At 39.4% G+C, this 20217-nt stretch overlaps 1 protein-coding gene across 6 annotated transcripts; it reads left to right on the forward strand.

The window, feature by feature from the left end:
• The first annotated feature begins 95 nt into the window (after nt 1-95).
• BAG1 (BAG cochaperone 1) lies at nt 96-20153 on the forward strand. 6 transcript variants are annotated; one of them, XR_007509785.1, is made up of 9 exons: nt 96-198; nt 3315-3443; nt 3594-3676; nt 4398-4511; nt 5020-5127; nt 5287-5424; nt 10534-10599; nt 13732-13794; nt 16187-16238. XR_007509785.1 is itself a non-coding variant. In XM_049830424.1 (7 exons), exons 1-7 carry the CDS (start codon nt 156-158, stop codon nt 16274-16276), a joined length of 630 nt encoding a protein of 209 aa, XP_049686381.1. In that variant the 5' UTR covers nt 96-155; the 3' UTR covers nt 16277-20153. The 6 variants fall into 6 exon arrangements, 2 of the variants coding, with proteins under 2 accessions (XP_049686381.1, XP_049686382.1); XR_007509786.1 differs by lacking the exons at nt 13732-13794; nt 16187-16238 and adding an exon at nt 12403-12423; XR_007509787.1 differs by lacking the exons at nt 10534-10599; nt 16187-16238 and having other exon boundaries at nt 13732-13796.
• Nucleotides 20154-20217: the final 64 nt, after the last annotated feature.

Raw genomic sequence — 20217 nt, forward strand, 5'->3', positions numbered from 1 at the left:
CAAAAACGTCATCGATGACGCCCCGTCAGCAACAGCCCCCGCCGCCTGCTGGCGTCACGTCCGCCTTCCCCGCCAGAGGGGAGGGGCGTGGCGCGGAAGTGACGCGCTGCCGGCGCGCGCCCGCCCGCCGGACGGTTTCCTCACGGCGGGGTGAGATGGCGGCGCCCGGAGCCCCGGTTACCGTCACCGTCACTTACAGTAAGAGCCGGGGCAGCGGTAGGGGCTTGGGCGGGTCTCGCCTCCCGCCGAGCCGAGCCGAGGGCCGCTTCCCCCGGCGGGAGCGTGCGGGCCGGTCCCCGGCGCTTCGGCGGCCTCCTCCGGGGCCGGCCTTCCCTGCCGCCCCCGCCGGCCTCGCCTCTGAACGGCAGCCGCTGGGCTGCCCCGGGACAGCGCGGGGGCGGGGGGGGGGGGGCACGGCTCGTCCTCCGCTTAGCCTGGTCTTCGATCCACTCGAGGTTTCACTCCTCCGCTGGCCGCGTCTCCCCACCGTCCCCCTCGGGTTGGATCTCTTAAGCCGATCCAACAGAAGGGGGGGGGGGGGAAATAAAAATAAATGGCTTTTTCCACGGCCACAAGGTGATCAAAGTCTCCGCGCGGGGTTAGATCTACTGTAAGGATGATGGTTGGAACAGGCGACCTTGCCAGAGAGCGCGGGGCTGGCAGAGGTCACTTTTTTGGTAGTAATCTTCATTTAGATGAAATCTGCCACTGAATTCAGCCCTGTGCATTAAAAGCAGGCGCTGCCCGCTGGGCTCTCCTCTTGTTGGTTGAACAAGCTTGAAGGTTTGTCAGTTAGCGAGCTGCAAGATCACAGCAGAAAGCGGTGGTTTCTTCAGGAGGACGGCTGGGTGCTGACTTGATGAAGCAGGTTACTCAAAGGCCAGCTGACACGGTTGAGCTTTTTTTTTTTTTTCCTCGGGGGAAAAAAAACCAGGAGGAGGGAGAAGAAGGTGGAAGGGAAGATGTTGTTAAGTCTGCAAATAAATATAAAAAGTTACTGCAAAGAGGTACGAATAGCCTGGACTCCAGGGTTCTTAAAAATAAGATGGGAAATACCATGGTTAAATTTTGATGAAGTGGATCTAGGTGAGGCAGTAGGATGAATGGGAAGGATAGTAAGGTATTAAATCAGCAAGGTAATCGTCAGCTTGGTTTTGTTAACAAAACTTGTAATTTTTTACAGATTAGTTTTTAATTATTGAATAATAAATTCTGCTCCTGCTCCTTTTGCACTATGTTGGTGATGTTCTTTCCACCTTTAGAGCTTACTGTTTATTTCTGCTTGCTCATTCGTATTTTCAAACTGTTGGATTATTTTGTGAAAATGTTCCTTTATCACCTGGCAGTTTTATCTAAGAGTCTTTGGTAAGGAACTTTGTGGAATAATCTGTTTGAATCTTCATGATGCGTATGCTCATCCATGCCTTCAGAGAGCTCCATTTGATCTGAGGTGTTTCCATTTACAAGGATGACAATGACTTAATGATATTAACATATTTAAAATTCCAACATCTTGCTGTTTGCCAACAGTCATCTTATCTGAGAAGGTTTTTATCTTTCCAGGTGTTTTCTTCTCTGGTAATTACAGGAGCAAATAGAAGGCGTTGTTCATCTTGGACTTCAGCTGTCTGATTTATACCTGTTGCTGTCAGATGCTTGTTTACTACATAGCACAAACATTTTTATTAAAGTTTTGCATGCATGAGTGAAAGCGGGCAAAGATTGAAATAAGGGTCAAGAAAGAGAATGATAGTAGACGCACATGTATCACTAGACTATCTGCGAGAAATTGAATTGACCTGTTTTTTAAATGTATTTAGGCTTTTTTTTTTTAAAGACTTTGGAATTTTGCGCTAGTGGTTACTTTAAATTAGTATTGTCATTTACTGAAGCAAACTAATAAACTGTGATACGAGGTCTAACCTGTCAGGTATTTTTCATGGTGATTTCACTCTGCTGTGAATTTACAGTAAAATTTTTTTTACAGTCTGCCCACAGTGGTACTCGTAATTTGTAATTAAAGCTGTTTCTAGTGCTAGGCAAACTTCAGCTGTTCTCTTCCCCATTTGCTGTTTGCTTGTTTGTTTTTTTCCCTCAGCTGCTGACAGGCACAGCCCTTACACAAAGCAGTTGTATATACCAGAACAACCTTTTGAAATGTATTGAGCTTAAGCCCTAAATTTTTGGGTTTGGTTGTTTGTGGGGGTTTTTTTCCCCCCAAAAAATTGGGAAGAAGGTCTGTTTATGGAAAATGCTTGGGAGGGAGTTTGTGTAATGTCATTTTGAGCTTAGAACCATTTTGAAATTAAGAAATATTGTTGGAGCTGCAAGTTTTTGAGGCCACAGTGTCACTTGTCATGTGACCCTTGGGAGCTGGAACAGGCTAGACATTTCTAGCACTCTTCTTCATAAAAGATACATGCACTTCAAATTAGTGGCATGAGAATAGTTTTATTTCTGGTATTTGTTAAGGAGTTCTCTCTTCTTGCAAAGTAAAAAATGCCTGTCTTGATTTCCCTTGCAGCCAGTCGTGGTTGATTCCTATGAGTGCTTTCAGACTGACGGGCCTTAAGTGAGTGGGAGCAGAGGGTTATAGGAGGGCTTTATTGCAAAGCAGAGATGAATAGACATACTCCTTTTTTCTAAGAACTTCCTGCTGTTTGCATGCAAGTAATCTTAGGGAGTCTGAATAAGATGCTCCATAAGTGGAAGGTGACGTATAGGCTGAGACTTCTCAAAGTGGTTAAGGCTGCATATTAGCAGTATTATGGGGAGAAATAATTTTTGGACTGTGAGAATTCTCTCAGGTGGGTGGTGGAGAGGAGGCAGGGTAGGCATTGATCGCTTACTTCTTGTGTATGAGGAGTAGGGAGCAAAGGAAGTGATAAATTGTCTCAGATTCCCCATTATGCATTCAGATTCCCTCACCTTGCCATTAGAAGTTCCTACAAGTAGGAAATGGAATACATCAGGAAGGTGTGGGCTTTCATGCTTTAGCTTGTGGGATGTCTGGACACCGTCTGCACTCTTAAAAAGAGGTGGGGAATAATATTTAGCAGGAGCATTATGCCAGTAGACTATGCCTGATCAAACTCTTCAGGTTGTTAGAATGTAAAACAAAATTTTCAGCTGAGATAAGTCACTCCAAGAGGAAGGAAATGCAATAGAATCCTTTGATTGAAAATTATGATTGTACATGAGAATCAGTGATTTGAGAACTTTCTGCACTAATGGAAATAAATATCAGAAGTGGATTCCCTGTAATATTTTTCTAGGTAAAAATAAGTATTACTGTTACTCTGTTTTTTTGTTAGGTAATGAAAAACACAGTATTCAGGTGGCTCCTCAACAAGAAGATGGTGAACCTACACTACAAGACATGGCTGTACTAATTGAACAAGTCACTGGTGTTCCAGTTCCTTTTCAGAAACTGATATACAAAGGTAACTTATAAATCTGTCAACGTTTCTTATAGATGATGCCTTTCATCTTAGTCACTTTCAGGTGTCCATGTTCTGCATGTTTTCAAAAAGACATTCTTATGCCATTAACTATATTTTAACTGGTTTTTTCCCCTCTCATTTTCCATTTAGGGAGGTCTCTGAAAGAATTGGAACAACCGTTGTCAGCACTTGGTGTTAAAAATGGTTGCAAAGTCATGTTGATCGGGAAAAGGGTAAGTGTTGCTTTTGGACCCTTTTTTTTGTTTGTTTCCTTAAATTATTATCATTTCTGTCAGTGATTCAACTGCGGAACACAGAAACAGGTTATAGCATAAAACCTAATCTCATATACCTACCCACAAAGTTGAGTTCAATGTCACGTTGTACTGCATATAACTCTGCAGTTTATACATTTCGGAAATTACATTGTTGACTGACTTCTGCCTTACGTTATTGACAAAATTCTGCCTAATCTGTTGCTTGTCGTTGCTCCTGAACCTTCTGTGCACTGATGACCTCATCTTATTTTTCTGTTTAAAAAAAACAAACAAAAACAAAAACCCTGTAGCTGCTGAGTCTGCTGGGTTATTTCTAGTGCAATGAGCTGTGGCTGGCTTTGCCAAGTAGAGGACAAGGTAATATCTCATGATATAAATGTTACCTCTACTTAAAAGATGCTAAGCTAACAAAAAAAAAGAGTTTTCCTTTTTCTCTTCAAATTCATCTAATTTAATGTGTTTATATACATTGCTGCTTTGACTGTATTTGTAATTAAGCTTTGGAAGAAGAAGCTTATTTGATAGGTATTAAAATATGGAAAGAATGACCACAGTGTAGTATGTATTTTAAATTAGCAGAAGCCTTTATGTCTGTATCACCACTGTTGCTGCTTTTTAGCTGCATAGTGTCTCTATTTGTTCCATGGTTGTGAATGTTGTGCTTTTGAATACACAGAATAGTCCAGAAGAAGAGGCTGAATTAAAGAAGTTAAAAGATTTGGAGAAGTCAGTGGAGCAAATAGCTAATAAGTTAGAGGAAGTTAATAAAGAGTTCACAAGTATCCAGAAGGTATGCCAGTTTTTTATCATTTTATATCTTTGCAAAACAGTTTTGTAGGTATATGAATTTGAAAAAAATACCATTTAAAGGTTTTGAGTAGTCAGTAATAGGCCACCCCTCCTAACTGTCCAAGGGTTCTGTAAAATTCTTACTGAATTTCAAATGCTATTCATGAATTTGAAAAATAGAGATGTGGCACTAGTTGGAGGAAGGTAAATACTGTTGCATATTGGATAAATCATATTCTTTAGATCTGGAAAAAACATAGAGTTCTCTCAAAGTCCAAAGGAGAATGGCTGTTACTTGTTTAATCTTTTAAGTAAACCTAGCACATCGTACGTTTAGCGTTTCAAGGATTGATAGAATACAGGTTGAGATTGGAGTCCCTATCATACTTGAAACTACAGAAATTGTAAAAGATGTTTTCTGCTGTGGTGGACTGACAGATTTTCTAAGCTGAGTATTCTAGTAGGGTATGGAATAATTTTGTCTTTCCTTCTCCCTTTTTCCTCCTCAGGGGTTTTTAGCAAAGGATCTCCAAGCAGAAGCACTAAAACAGCTGGACAAGAGGATAAAAGGAACTGCAGAGCAGTTCATGAAGATCCTGGAGCAGATTGATGCCATTGTAAGTAAATAACCACAGAAGAGGGTCAAATCCCAACAGAAACTTACTGCTAAGACTCTATCTTTCTTGTAATTTATTTAATATTTTAAAATAGTAAAAAATTTATTTTGGCTTTGAAAATTAGTTAATTGGTTTGCTCATTTTTTCTTTAATATCCAGCTCTTGCCCCTGTATGTCTCCAAAAGACTACTTGGCAGCATCTATTTCTAAATGGTGACATTAATGCCTGTGCATGCATCCCCATTCTACAGAAGAGCTTCATTTGGGGCAGCAGCCTGTTAAGACTACATGAAATGGGTATCCTTTACTCAAGTTTTACCCTTTTAGTTTGTCTTGGCAAACTTTTCTGTTAAACTTCATGCTAACAGTAAAGGTCTGGAAAAAAAAAAACCCAGATACACTTTGTATTCTATATCGCATAGGAGCAAGGAAGTCCTGAAGAGCGAAGAATTTTCTGGTCAGTCATATGTGGACTGGCAGTACTTTTATTTGAGATGCCTGCATATTGAGGACTGGATACTTTCTTTGGAATGTACTGGGGTATATTCAAGTGCTTCACAGTCATTAATGGATCATAACCTTACAGCATATTGCCAGAGTATAATATGTATCTTCCTGCGTCATGTAGTAGCTGAGAGCTAGGTGAGAATAAGGGACTTGTGCAGAGATAAATAGAAGATTGTGGCAACTAGGGTATTTCCATATTCTGTTTCTCTGTCTGCTGGTCATTCTCTGTAAACTTCTTTGTATAATTATGTTGCATATCATGGTCATAATATCCTGTTCTGAAGGAAAAATGCTGCTTTTTTGTAGTAGTGATGTCTTTGGGTCTACTCCTTTATACAGTGACCCTTTATGGGATTGTTTCAGAAAGATTCCATGCAAGTACCTATAATTGGTGAACCAAATGTAGTTTAATTGATGGACACTTTGAAAAAGTTTAGCAGCAGGCTAAATCAAAGAGTAATAATTTGAATTGGCCATCATCAAATGCTATACAATATGGATGTGTTCCTAGGAATGGTGGGGAGCTCATTAACTTATTTCCTCCTTTCGTATTGTACACCTTTAATGGTAAACTAGCCTTTGTTGTTTGTTATAGCCAACAGTTCTTAAATACTTTTTTTGAATTGTAATATGCTAAGTGTGTTAAAGTCTTAAAATTTCCCTTTCCTTTTCTCCCTCCTTTATAAAGAGGAAAATATTTTGCTGACAGTTCCTGAATGCTGTTAGACATACAGACTTCATATAACTGATTCCCTATTTGCAGTGGCAGCTCTAATATGTGTTATCATGGAAACAGCATGCGTGACAAGTGTTACAATTGGATGGGATTAAAGCTTATTTCTGATCCCTTCAACTTCTGATACCAAGTCCTATCTAGAAAAAAGTCAGTACTTGTATGCTGGTGTACAGTTCTGGAACCCAGCAAGCAGCCTTGAAAAACCCTTTCACTGCTTCCTAATTAATCCAAACTGAATTTCCCAAGTTCATTTTTGATTCTGGTACTTTTTGCATGGCTTAAACAGAAAGCATGCTATTATCTATCTCCTTATCCAAAACACTCCAAATAGTACTGGACAAGGGACTTTCAGGTTTAGTACAAGATTTTAGAAGACTTACAACCTAGAGGCCTCATGTTTAGATTTAGGAAATAATGGAGTCCTTGTGCCTCAGTTTTGTCTCTTGTGGAAGTGGAGCAGCCAGAGCCAAAACTAATTATAACTAGTATGTTGTAATATTTGTAATAGTTGTTTGCTACTTTGTTGTATAAGAGCCTATGACATTGAGCCTCATTCTTTTTTAAAACAAGAAAGAAGTGAGGGTTTTCATTACCAGTGATTGAAGTTATGTTCCAAATACCAAAGTCCATATTTATTTGTTTTAATATATGAAGGCAGCTGTGTTTTTTGTCATGAAAACTGAACTTCTGTGCAACTTCTGTGTAATCTTGCAGATGAGATGAATGTAGTTGGGTGGAATCTTTACAAAAAATGTAGCTGTTCAGTGTACTGGTGTTACACCAGAACAGATGAACAGGCCACCAACTGCCTGAGGTATTACTTAGCTGTACTGTAGTTGTGCAATGTACAGAGGTAGCAACACAGAAGGGTAATGAGGTATGTATATGAACAATAAATAGGTTCCACTGAAGTAAAAAATGGTAAGTAGAAATGCAAAGCAGAAAAACGTAAAGCTTCCAGAAAGTATTTTACCTGTATCTCAGAATTGTTTTATACAGTATTAGTATTCTTTTTGTTTAGCCAAGTAAAAAGCAAGTTCTGACACATCTCTTAAATGCTGTTGACCATGTAGATGTGCTATTGATGCAATCAACAGCGTCTTAAAAAAAGATAAGGGGGGGGAAGCGACGGAGTGAGCTGTTTTCTGCTAAGACAGAAGAGTGGATGCATTGTAGAAGTGAAACATACCAGCAAGCTCACACTGTAAATGTTTCAGTTTGTTTCTTTGGCAGAACTGTTGTGAAAGCTCTTTAAAGTGTCTGGGCTGTCACACATTGTTTGGATCAGTCAAAAACATCTAGCTTGATACAAAATGAGATTTGTATGCATATAGAGAGCTAAGGGTGAGGAAGCCTACATATTGTTTTCTATCTATTCTAGGGGTGTCACCCTTTTACTGTTAGCAGGCAAGCTCATTAATTAGAGGAGCTGAGTTTGGAACTACTACAATTTTTTTACTAGAGCCCATGTGTTCAACAGCTATGAATTTAAAAGAAGTGGTTTAGGAAGTGGAGAAGTAGGTCGGTAGTTATACAGTATTGGGGTGGGAGAGAAAAAATACAGTGTTGTCACTGCCAGAGATGTGAAAGGAAAGTATTGAAGGGATGCTTTTGGGTAGAGTAGCTGTAACTTAAACATTTTAACATTAAATTGTTTAAATAGGTACTGCTTCCACAGCAGGAACGGTGGAAGGATCTTATGAGCATCTTACACATTTTTGAATGCTGTGACCCAGTTAGACATTCCCATAAGCCACAGATCTTTGAAGTTTTCTTCAGGAGGAATACAAATTTAGTCTTGTTCAACAGTTGAAGATTTGTGTGTGCGCATCACCAGAAATGCCATTTATTTCAGCAGTTAAAACATTTTGTCCAGGAGTAAAAGTCAAAGTACACTACTTATTACAAATCTTAGTGAGTAGAACACAGAAAATCCTTGATTCGATCAGCTGGCACAGTCTTTTAAATAACTGAAAGGCTTTTTCAAGAAAAAAGGAGGAAAGCTTTTCTGAGATCAGCAGGAAAATTTAAATCCACAGTCATGACACTATGTACTTCTTGTGAGCCTGCTCTAATTTACATGGAGTCTGTCACCAATGTTGCAGTCTGAGAGATTACTTTGTTCTCATGATGATTTCTTATTAAATGGCAGATTGGTAATCTAGAAAGACAATATTGCAGAGCAGAGTGTTCCAACAACTGAAAAAAAAGCTTTCTCTTCTGAAATACCAGTCCCTGATTTTGTTTACATAAATTCATGACAAAATCATCTGTCAACTTGCATGTATCACTATTGAGGACATTGATAACATTACTGACTCATAATTATGTTCTGGTGGCCCATTCTCCTTTCTTGAGGATCTGTTTTGGCTATAATTCCACTGTAAAACTTACTTAAATCACTGTGTTGTTCTGATGAAGCTTTTTTCACTGTCTCCTTGTCCCTGCTGTACTTGTCATCTGGTAAATCAATACCAAATTAACATTTCAAGGACTAAAAGAAAGAAATATTCTGAAAACAACATCATTCTGCCTGTAACAGACTTTTCCCAGGCTTCTGGGAAGTTTTGACACTTACAATAAGATGAGAACTTACTACTAAACCTTTGAATTTATCTGTATAAATAAACATTTGATAAGCATTTCTTATTATAATTCCTAAATCTCTTAGCATGAATTATAAAATCAAAGCTTCGGAAGAAAATTTTTCTAAAGCACAAGGAGAATGAAAATACTATCATCACTCAGTAAGGGTAGAACGCATAGTTACCCCTTCTGTATTCAGAAAACCCACTGACAAATGCTGCCATTTAATAGCTGCTTTTAAAGAAGCTGCTCAGGCAGACATCTGCTTAGATGACAAAGATTCAGTGTAACCATAATGTGCTTACCCAATCTACCAATTTATTTAACAATAAGTTTAAAAAAAGGGAAGGGCTGGTAGTCAATAAAACCTGCACACTAAAATACTGTATGTTGTTTTGGATTTTTAAAAGAAACTAACAAAAAAGCTTCTTGTTAGATGGATGGGGTGTCAGCAAAAAATCCTTTTTTTGCAACTGATTAGCATTGTTTGGGGTTTTTTTTCCAATTTGATAACAAAGGAGAAATGTTTCTAGCTGTTACTGCTAGTAACTGCTAGTTTAGGAGATTGCCTGTTTTAAAAATGATGTCCCTTTGGTTCTGATAACATAATCATAAATAATAAATTTTACTAGTATTTAATTTGTTTATTAACTGACTACACTGCTATAAAGTGGATTCAGGCATCAGATATTACCTACTGGGATTTATGGTTTGGGAAATAAGAAATAGCCAAAGAGGAGAACGAAGATGTGGCAGTAACACTAAGCTTAAAAATCATTGTTGGAAGCGCTTCCAAAACAAATGGAACTTGAGCAGAGCTGAAGGTGATGTTCTGTGGCAAAGGGAGGTGGTTTTATTAGAGATCAGCTGTGAAAGGGGAAAGAAATGACAAGAGAGTTTATATTTTCTAAGCAGCAGTGCTCAGGAGAGAGGGATGCTAGGTCTGTAGTTAAAAGAACACTCAAGAACAGAGAGAATCTAGAGGCAGGAAAACACACACATTAATTTATTACTGTGTAAATGGTGATTGGTTTTAAGGATTTCTTGTACAAAGCATGAGTGTTGTGCATCCAAAAGAGGAGTCTTTAAGGATGTAACGTGTGTGTGTCTGCAGTGCATCTTGTCAGTGTATCTGCAGGGTGAGAACTCGCGAAGAGATGTGGTTAAGCAACTCTGAATTTGGGGGGGTGGGGTGGGAGATAACCACTGGTAACAAGGGGGACTCAGGCTCTGTTTCTGGGTGTATGGGGAGAGGATAAAGAACCCGTGCCCAGGAGTTCTACAGAAGTTGCTGGGGTGAAGCCAGCACTGCAATCGCTTTTGAAAGTTTAAGACCAAGGACTGTGAGACTTGAGCAGGGTTTTGTCACAGAGAAAGTGCAATGCAAAGAGGAGACCTGCTATGAAAGTAAGAATATGCTGTGCAGTAGAAAGCTCCGCAAGCAATGCTAGCACCAAAACGTAGATTTGGCAAGAGTTTTGCATACATGCTGCCTAGGCTTAAGCTACTCCTTCTTTAATTAAATTTGATTTTAATTAAATATGGAAATGTTATTGTGACTTAAGGTTTATTGCCAGCTTCACCTGTTAGACCCTGAATAGTTGGACAACGTATTCCTGGAGAGGAGACGTAAGCTGACTAAGGTAAAACAGAGAGACTGTGAGATTTAAATTTGATGTTAAGATTTATAAACTTTACTAATTTGATTGTAATACCTTTTGAGCAGCTTGATAAGTTAGTACATTTAGGCCTTCCAATTCCATGTCTTTGCCAAGGAGATTACAAGGTGTGATTTGAAAAAAAAACAGCTATGATGGCATGCAAGCAAACATAGGAGTTTGCATGCACAGATGTAATTAAAAAGAACAGTTTTGAAAAATGTTGTCAAAAATAGAAATAGTCTGAATGTCTTCCCTACACTTAGATTTCAAATTTTCCTCCAGTTACCAAGACGTGTTTTAGAAATGGACTTTGTGTGGTAAGCCCAGCTGGAGTTCCGTGTCTGCTATTGAAAGTTAACTTAGGCCTGTTCTGGTGCTAGGAAATTGTTTGTTAATTTGCTATTTCAGATTGGTAGGAATATTTGCCTAGGCCAGAATCTCTTTCAGAAAGCACAGCCTGAAGTAAGTACTCAGCAAAGGGAGATGGGCAGTGTAACTGAGCTAGTGCATAATTTCATTTTTAATTTGATTATTAAGAAATTCCAAGTCATGGAAAACTTCAAGGCATAGAAGAATTCTTGTGACAGTGAGATAACATCTTCATTTTCTGGTGAGAATCAGCTATTAATAATTAGGCCTAACTGATCTTTGTTCTTTCAGGCTATTGCATATATGGATTCAAAATAGTACACATCAAATATTCTTTATGCTAAATGTTTCTTGTCATATATTATATTAATTTTAAAAAATGAATTGTGTTGTTGAAAACCAAGGGGAAAATAAGAATGTTTTCTCGTGTGGTTACACGGTCCTATGTTTAAGATCCCTTAGAATAGTTCATATAACTTTATAATATTTTTTAAAACTTTTTTTTTTCCCCTGTGATAACTATAAGTACTCTGAAGGCTGCCTTTTTCATCTGTGAACTAGAACTGGTGTTTGAAGAGAATTCATCCACAGCTTTAAACTAACTTCTCAATTGTTTTGTAATGTCTTTGGAGCATTCAGTTTCTGAAAGAAAAGCATGGAATACAACCTTTCCACAGTGTCCTGCTTACTGGGAGGAGACATGGAGGTTTAGCACGCTATAGTGAGCAATGGCTTATTGCAGTACAGAGTACTAGAAAATATACTTTGTAAAGAGCAAAGTAGCCTCCAAAATGAACAATTTAAAAAAAGCTGTGCTTTGGAAAGTGGACATATGCCACCTAGTAAAAAGGAGTTTTCAGTTTAGGCAGACCATTGTTGAAAAAGTAATTAACAGCTTCTGAACCTATCCTGTGCTGTAAATCCAATGAAGTAAGGTGACATTACATAAGTGAACAAAGTGACTAGCATAGAACAGGCTCCTGTAGGAGAATTTACATTGTGCGTGACAGATTCCTGGGATTAACCTGGTAACTTACTTTCAGAGCTACTTCTCCTCCTCTTTCTCACAAAATTTGGAAAGGATACCAGTGTACCCAGCATGTCTTAGAGCAACAGGCTGGGGGCCCTCGCTAGCACATCCTCCCTCTAACCTTGGCGTTTCATCCCACAGATTGTCAAGGGCAAGGCTGATATTATCCCCTGTCCCCCTTCAAGTCTAGTTTAAAGCTCTGTCAATGAGCCCTGCTAGCTTGTGAGCAAAGACCCTCTCCCCATTTTAAGAAAAGTGAATCCCATCTGACACCAGCAGGCCTGGTGCCGTGTAGGCCATCCTATTACCGAAAACCCCAAAATTGTAGTGGTGACACCAGCCATGGAGACATGTATTAATAGACTGGGTCTGTCTGTTTCTTCCAGTGTCGTTGCCCACAACTGGAAGGATAGAGAAAAAAATTACTTGTGCTCCAGATTCCCTTACTAACCGTCCCAAGGCCCTGAAGTTTCTTTTGATTGCCCTTGGAAATGTAAGAATGTGTCCCAGCTCGCTCTGTTGCGTGGCCCTTTTCTCATCACCCATGGTTCTGGGAAACTGTACTAAACCTGGTGATTATTATTTCTCTGTCTGATATCACTTATGGTGTGCTAATTACTGCACAAACACTGGAACAGTGTGATGCCTGGGATCTCAGTGATGCCTATAGTTTCACTTCCCCTGATGGACTGTTTTTCTGGTGTGGAATCTTGTGTATTTTTAACTCCTGTATTGGGTTATGTACAAGACTCCTATATTTAAGACCATACATGTTTGGCTGGATACTAAAAGAGCACTTTTTTTTTTTTTTTTGACTGTTATAAAAGATTATGTATCTAAACCTTCCACTGGGTCTTGCATTTTAGCTGAAACAAAACAGAGAGTAGTATAGGGAAACCTCTATTCTTGATAGGGAATTAGGGTGGAAACTAAAAGTTATACCACTGAGAAACTCCAAAAATTTTATGCATCATCAACAGTGAGAGCACAGTGTTTCTAAGAATGTTCACATAAACTTCATAGAATGATAATCATCTGTATGGGTGTTTTACCTGCTACAAAAACCATCATAAACCTGAGCACCATTCCCCACCAACATCCCAATTTCACATAGCTCCAAAAGGACAAAGCATATAAGATTTGCTAAGATGACATACATGAATATATTGGGTGGTAGCAGTACAGAAAATGATGCAGTTTGAATTAAATTAAAAGCTGTCAGCATGTAACGCTTCACATCTGTTGCCTTCCGCGACTAGTTTGCAGAGAAAATAAGATGCACAGCTTAAACTGGCAATGCCTGCATTACTGATGATACATTCTAATGCTGGCAAGTGATTGAATTAACTTGTTCGTAAGAAATTAAATCATCTTATAGTGTCTGAAAAAACCTGAAGTTGAAGCTCAGCAGAGCAGTTAACATACACCACAGTAGACAAAATCAGTGTATGTAGTCTATTGCTGTATGTTACGTAAAGACACGTGGTAAATTTGCTAGCTCAGTTCTTTGCGATCAGCATGCTGCATCCCTGACTTTTTGAATTTATGGCTTTTTCTTTTAAATTTTTTCTTGTGTAATAATCCTCACTGAGCAGGCATGGCATTTGCAGGATGCCTGTTCAGAGGATTCTTTGATACATTCAGTTTTTGCTGTAAGTTTAACATGTTAATTTCAACATGAAGCTGCATCAACTTGTTTGTTTATTTTACTGCAGAATCTGCCAGAGAATTTCAGTGATTGCAAACTGAAAAAGAAAGGGTTGGTGAAGAGGGTTCAGGTGAGTTTTTTGGGGTTTTTTTTGTTTTCCATTAATGCTGGGCACTTGTATACCAAGAGTTTGTGAAAATGAGAGCTGTTTAGATTTTTTTCAGTGTTTGTTCTTACCTTCGTATTTCTTATAGCCTCCCTTTGAGAGGTATTTAATAGCTTTATAATAAACAGTATACAAAAATACAGATTTTCATAGTTCATGCTGTTTTCAGATAATGTTTGTAATTTACATTAGTGGTTGGCCTTATGGCTGCCTGATGACGTAAAGTAATTCTGATAATTTGTAAAGAAAACAGGATCATTCCTCCTTTCCCACTCCTTGGTGGGCTGGAGTAACGAATGAGGTCTGGGCATAAGAATGCAATCAACTCTAACTCCTGCTGGACCTTGCTAGAGGTGTTCTTTGGAAAATTTAGCTTCTATTGCAATGTTCCAACTTTCTATGGAGAGTAAGTCTCTAAAGTAAAATCTGTACAGAAGAGCAGCTTCTCTGGGGGGTGGGTTTTTTAATTGCTTTGCCATTGTATGCTGCTTAGGAATTCCTGGGCATTGTATCCTTAGAGACCTTGAACTGAAGGTTTGTTAATAAATACTGGAGTTCATGTTTCTGTGTGTTGTCCCCCCCAAGTCAAACTTCCATAAATGATTGGTAATGCTACTCATATTACTGGTTTTATTTGTATTATGCTAGCTTCAGTCACAGGTTAGAGTCCTGAAAATTTTTTGTGAAAGCACCTTGCATTCATACATGGAGTTGAAAGGTTTTGTCTTGTACTGTAACCTTATTAAATACTTTCCATTAATGTTTCCCAAATTTTCTAAAATAGCCATCTATTTAGAGGAAGCCCTACCAAGAAGTACTTCATTTTACAAATGGTTTTTGTTACAGCTTTAGGGACAAAGCACTTTGTACTCAGTTACAGAGGTAAGTTCAGATAATGCAGATTGAAATGAAGACGATTGCTGGCGTAGCTATGTTATATGGGGCTCTGAACGTGCTCTTGATTCCCTGTGCCTAACCAAAGCAGCAAAACTTTGTAATAGAGGTATGGCTATAAACCTCATGACAAGTTACTAGAGCTCCACTCTCGGGTGAAGTTATTGCAGAAATAAGTGGGGCTTTGTATAAGAACTGCTGTTTAAATCATAAAACAGACTCTGTTGAGTAGAGATCAGAATTACTGATGTGCTTTTATAGGCACAGTGTTCTGCAACTATAGGTTATGAAGCCTTTGAGGACTGACAAGAATCTAAGGGGTTTCAAACCAGAGCTGTTAACAACAATTTGTTTTTCCAGAGCAAGAAAATGATGGCAAGTTATGCTTATTACTCTTAAGTATTCATGGAAGTGAGGGGGAGCTATTAACTGCCTTCTGTTGCTGGCAATCACATATCTTCCGGAATGGGGAGACAGATAAAAAACACTTGCAGCCAGCAATCGCAGTTGTTACCACCTTGACTTTTTCATCCCTCAAATCCTTACAGAAGTGAGTTGATGCCAGTTCAAGGGATTGGTTGAAGATAGACGATTCAAAATAGTGTGAAGCTTCTTAATGTCATTTTAATGTAAATAACATTAAATATCTGGTTTGACTGTTAAAATCTAATGCAGACATAGCAAAACTGAGTACAAGATGTGAATAGATGGTGGGAGAGTCTGCTCAGGAACTACAGTGTACTCACATACATTGGAATTGGCATTAAAAGAATTTATTGGCTTAAAGTGCTGGCGCGTTGTGCTGTGTACAGCACAAGCAAAGTGACTAGTGGCTGCTGGCTCTTAATTGCTGTGTGTGGGTTGCTATACTTGTAAGAACTCGTGGACAGGTCCTAGGAAAGCTTAAGGTGCTGTGGACTGCCCCTTTTGGAAAGGAGCCTTCTGTCTTTTAGGCACACCAGCTATTAACTGAGAAAGATGAGGGTTTGTGTTGCCCTGTAGTTCTGAGAAATAGAAGCAGCCTTGGTTTAATGAAAGCTTGTTTTAGGTTTGACTGAGTAGGTTTGTCACTCCCACCCTCAGCGACAGAAAGAAGTATGTGCTTTAGAAAGGAGTTTAAAAGTCGTGTTCCAAATTGAAGCGCTAACTGGTCTGACCCTTTATGATTCTTGTTGTTTATGAACTTTGGATCAACTCAAAGTACTTCAGCAGCAGGACTGGTGAGGATGGGCAACCATGTTATTGCCTTATCAAATATCATTATTGCCTTATCAGTCCATGTTTCTGTTGGACTCTGGGTAAACAAAATTGTGAACAAGCTATTGTCAAAACTGAACTGGAAGGTGGTTATTGAGTTGGCTTCTTCAAATTCATGTTGGAAACTGCAGTATCTGTTCTTAAGAAGTATCTACCATTGCTATAATTACATCCCCAATAACATTTATTTGTTTCTTATTCTCAGGTTTTTCTTGCCCAGTGTGATACCATTGAAGGAAATATTGGTCAAGAAATGGACAAGCTACAGTCAAAGAATTTGGCACTGGCAGAATGAGGCATTGCCCTACTTAATTAGGAAACATAATTGCTCTATGAGCAAGAAGAAAAGTTTGCTCTTTGTTTTGGAGCACGTATTCAGCTTTTTTTTTTTTTTTTTTTAAAAAGCCCAGTCTGTTAGACTGGTACCAGTCAATCATTTCTTGCTGGTTGTCTTGTTTGCCGCTTGGTTAGACTATTATTTTGAAAAGAAAATCCTTCCTGAAGAATGGCAGAAATAATCTTTGTGGTGAATTGTTATGTATCTTATGGACGAATGTTTAGTTAACTAAGTTATAAAGTTTGCAGTGATGGGCAATTTTGTCTGATATGTCTTTGAATTTATTTACAGCTCAAATCAAAGAAGGTCTATAATTGTACAAGTGCCATAAGTTGCAATTGTAGGACTTCAGCTTGATTGAAAAAGGCAAACTGAGACGACATCTGGGAGAGTCGAACATTCTAGTAGACGGTTCAGAGCAATAAAAAAACCTACGCATTTGTATCTACGTAATGTTTGTATGCATTTATAAATATAAGAAAGCTTGACTATAAGGGAGTCGTACCTATTTTAGCCTTAAATTGTCATAATAAATGGAATGTACTGTAACATGTATGGTACTTAATTTTGAGTGGTGCTTTAAGTTGTTACTAAGCTTGATACAGACGTATGTCTTTTATATAGATTTCTGATGTACTGTGGTTTTTATAGATTATTCTTATTTTTATTGTTTGTGTTCCATCTTGAGTTATGGTGGGAAATGAAATGAGATTAATCATGCTGCTCATATACCAAGAGTTCAGTTAAGCAAGGTATAACTAAGGAGCTATTTTGAAAGGTTTTTTATACTTTTTTTCTGTTTTTATGGAATTCATGATGCTATATTTAATGGAAAATTACAGTGATTATTTCTAGTCTGTTAAGGTAATTGGTGAATTTTTATAGCATGTTACAAAGTGACAGAACTTTATTTTAGCAATGCCATGTGACTGAGGGTTATGACTGATTCTCGCAGTCAGATACGCGCCACACTTGGCATTCTCTGTTAGGTGAAAAATAAGCTTTTGCAGGAGATAGTACCTGTCAGCAGGTGCAGCCAACTTTGCGGTTGTTGGTCAGAGCCCATAGCTAATGTACCTATAGTGGGAATTGCTTTTTCACTGATAGTTCTGGTCCGTAGGTCAGTCATATATGCAGTGGCTGCTGCGGTAGTGACTGGTAAGGAGCCTCTTTCTGAGGGGAAAAAAAAAAAAGCTCTTTTGTCTCAGATGAGTCAGACTAAGGAGGTTTAGAAATGGCCCTTAGGTAGTGAGCTTTTATCTATATGTGACTGTTCTAAGATTAGCTTTGCTTTCCAGATAAAAACAGGGAATGTGTGTAAAAAGATGTTAACTTCTAGTAAGTTATAAACCATAAATAATTCCTAAAGTATTTTTATTAAAGTATTATCTCTGATGTTTGTAATTGGAGGAGCATTTATTTAGTGAAAAATGCCATTGGACAAATGAAGTGATAGCCCTGCATTGGAAAGGGTCACTTTTATTCTAACAATGCCTTCTGACCATACCAAGATTGGAGTTGCCATATTTTTTACTCTTAACCAGTTTCTTCAAGGTTGTATTTTTTCCACATGTAACTCTCTTCTCAGCATCTGTGGAGGATTTTAAGGTCTAAACTCCTAGGAAGTTTGTCTATCATGTTAGGAAATGGTATGTTTGGTAGGACTGTGGATATTTTTTCCTAGGCTGCTATAGTCTGGTCATGCTGCATTTTCCCAGCACTTTAGAGTTAGGAGAAAGAAGAGTTGGTTATAGCCATTTTTGTGAAGCCCTACCTAGCTTGGTGCTGCTTCTGGACCAGATTCAGCTGACTTGTAACCACCAGCAATGCTGTTGCCTAATTCAGGGGATGCAAGGTTGCCCACTTGCCTGTGATGGAAAGGATCCTCACCCTCTCAAATGTAAGTCCTCTAATGCATTGAAATTTCACAGGTGCATGTATAATAAGCAAAGTATCCTCTTGTGCCTGTGAAGAGAACTGGGAGCCGTGGTGAAGGCTACGACCGTGTCCATTTCTGCTGCTCCTTTGTGTTTTTTCTCTCTTGGGCAAGAACACTAAGGCTATAGGCAGACATCATCTTCCCAGCACTCCCTTCCCAGAAACTTCTGCTTCTTGAGATGTGCCTGTGTGAGTACATCCTCAGCCTGTCTCAAAGCCAGGTGGACTCACTTTAAGAAGTTCTATAGTAGGTCTTTTGATAATCTGCTACTTTGAGGCAGAGAGTGATGAGGAACCTCTCCCACCAGCACATCTGGATTCAGCAAAGAGTGGGTGTCCTGAGCTGAAGTTACCTTACAGTGGTGATTCCTGGTATCAGAGTGTTTGGTTTCTATGCCAAAAGTATGTGTGTGAAGATGAACTTTGCAGTATAAATTTTTTTGTCTTCCAAATGTAAAAATGAGTTTATTTGTTTTGGAAAATGGATGGTTGTATTTAAGTTACCTAAGACCTTCTAGAGTGGGTTGACTTTTATAGTTAGTTTTGAAAGAAGAGTCTTATACTTCATTTTTTCATAATAGCCTTAAATTTCAGTGAAAGCAAACCTCTGTGCTTTTGAAAAAGTGCAGCAGGCTACAATTGCAGGGGGAAGGGGAAGGAAGAGGAGATTTTAAGTATTCTTCAGTATTTATAAAGGTAAACATAGATCTTAATCAAGCTTAAACTATATTCTCACTGATTCTGTAGTCTGGGTGTATTGTGATACCTATTTTGCTGCCGAATCATTTCTGCACCCCAGCCATCTGCCCTGATCACGTCAAAAGAGAAGTTACTCCCTTTCGCCTTAGTTGCATTTGCCCCATCGTCTTCCTCCAGTTGCTGCGTTGCTCTGGCTGTGTTTACACATCTCAGATTTGCCATGTGGGCAAAATATCTTACCACAAAGTTTGTCTTTTTATGAAAATGGAAATCAAATCACACACTTCCTTGCCCCGTTTTCTCCCCCAGCTCCTGTAGGCTGGTGTGAGACGAACCAAACCCGACCTTCGGGGAGCAGCGGAGTCTGGAGCCGTGGGACGCCTTGGGAAAAGCGTAAAACACGCTGGTTGTAGTGGCGTCCTGTGACCGAGTCCTCCTGAAGGTAATGTGGCTGTAAACCTGGAGTAACGCTTCTTTGACTTTTAATGGTCACGCGTGGTTTGGTGTGGAGTACTTGATGCTGTGGAACTTGGGGCTAGATTTTTGGGGGGTTATTTTGTTGTACTATCATGAATGAAAAGGTAAAAATAAAATACGGAAAGTTCTCTGCTGTCCTTGGTCATGGTGCGCTTACTAAATGTTGTAGATGTGCTGTAGATGGACTGTATTTTAGTGGGGAAAATGCGTGCTGCTGTCTGTGTCGTAGTGTGCACTGTGTGGGTGAGTAGGAGGTGTTTGGGAGTGGGAACTGCCTGTGCAAGGTCTCCCCAAAGGGAGTGGGGAATCAAAGCCTGAAATGTTGCCTGAAATGATCCGCAACAATCTGGAAAAGGGGGGGGGGGGGAAGCTGGATTTTATTTGGTTTTGGTGGTTTTTTTAAAGCACTTTTCACAGTTGCGTTGCACACTGAGGTGATCTGGATGTATGGGATGTACTTATTATTTTTTACTTATTTGGGGCAGGTCTGGGGGTGCGTTTTAGGGATCTTATTCAGAGACCTGGCCCACAGCTGGATTACCGTGCCCATCTAGTCCTGATGGTGCTCCAAAGGGTTAACTTCTGCCAAACCTGATCAAGACGGAGAATTTAATTCAGCTCCTCTATTGAGATAATTTTCTCTTCCTCCTCCTCCTCCTCCTCTGGGGGCGGGCCTGGGCCTTCTGGCCCCGCCCTCCCCCCCCCAGCCGGAGCCCCGCCCCGGGGCGGTGCTTACCGTCAGCCGCTCCCTCCCGCCGTGCGTGGCGTCGCGGGGCGGGGCCGCA

Source organism: Accipiter gentilis, chromosome 27 (assembly GCF_929443795.1).
Source record: "Accipiter gentilis chromosome 27, bAccGen1.1, whole genome shotgun sequence".
NCBI classification, from domain to species: domain Eukaryota; kingdom Metazoa; phylum Chordata; class Aves; order Accipitriformes; family Accipitridae; genus Astur; species Astur gentilis.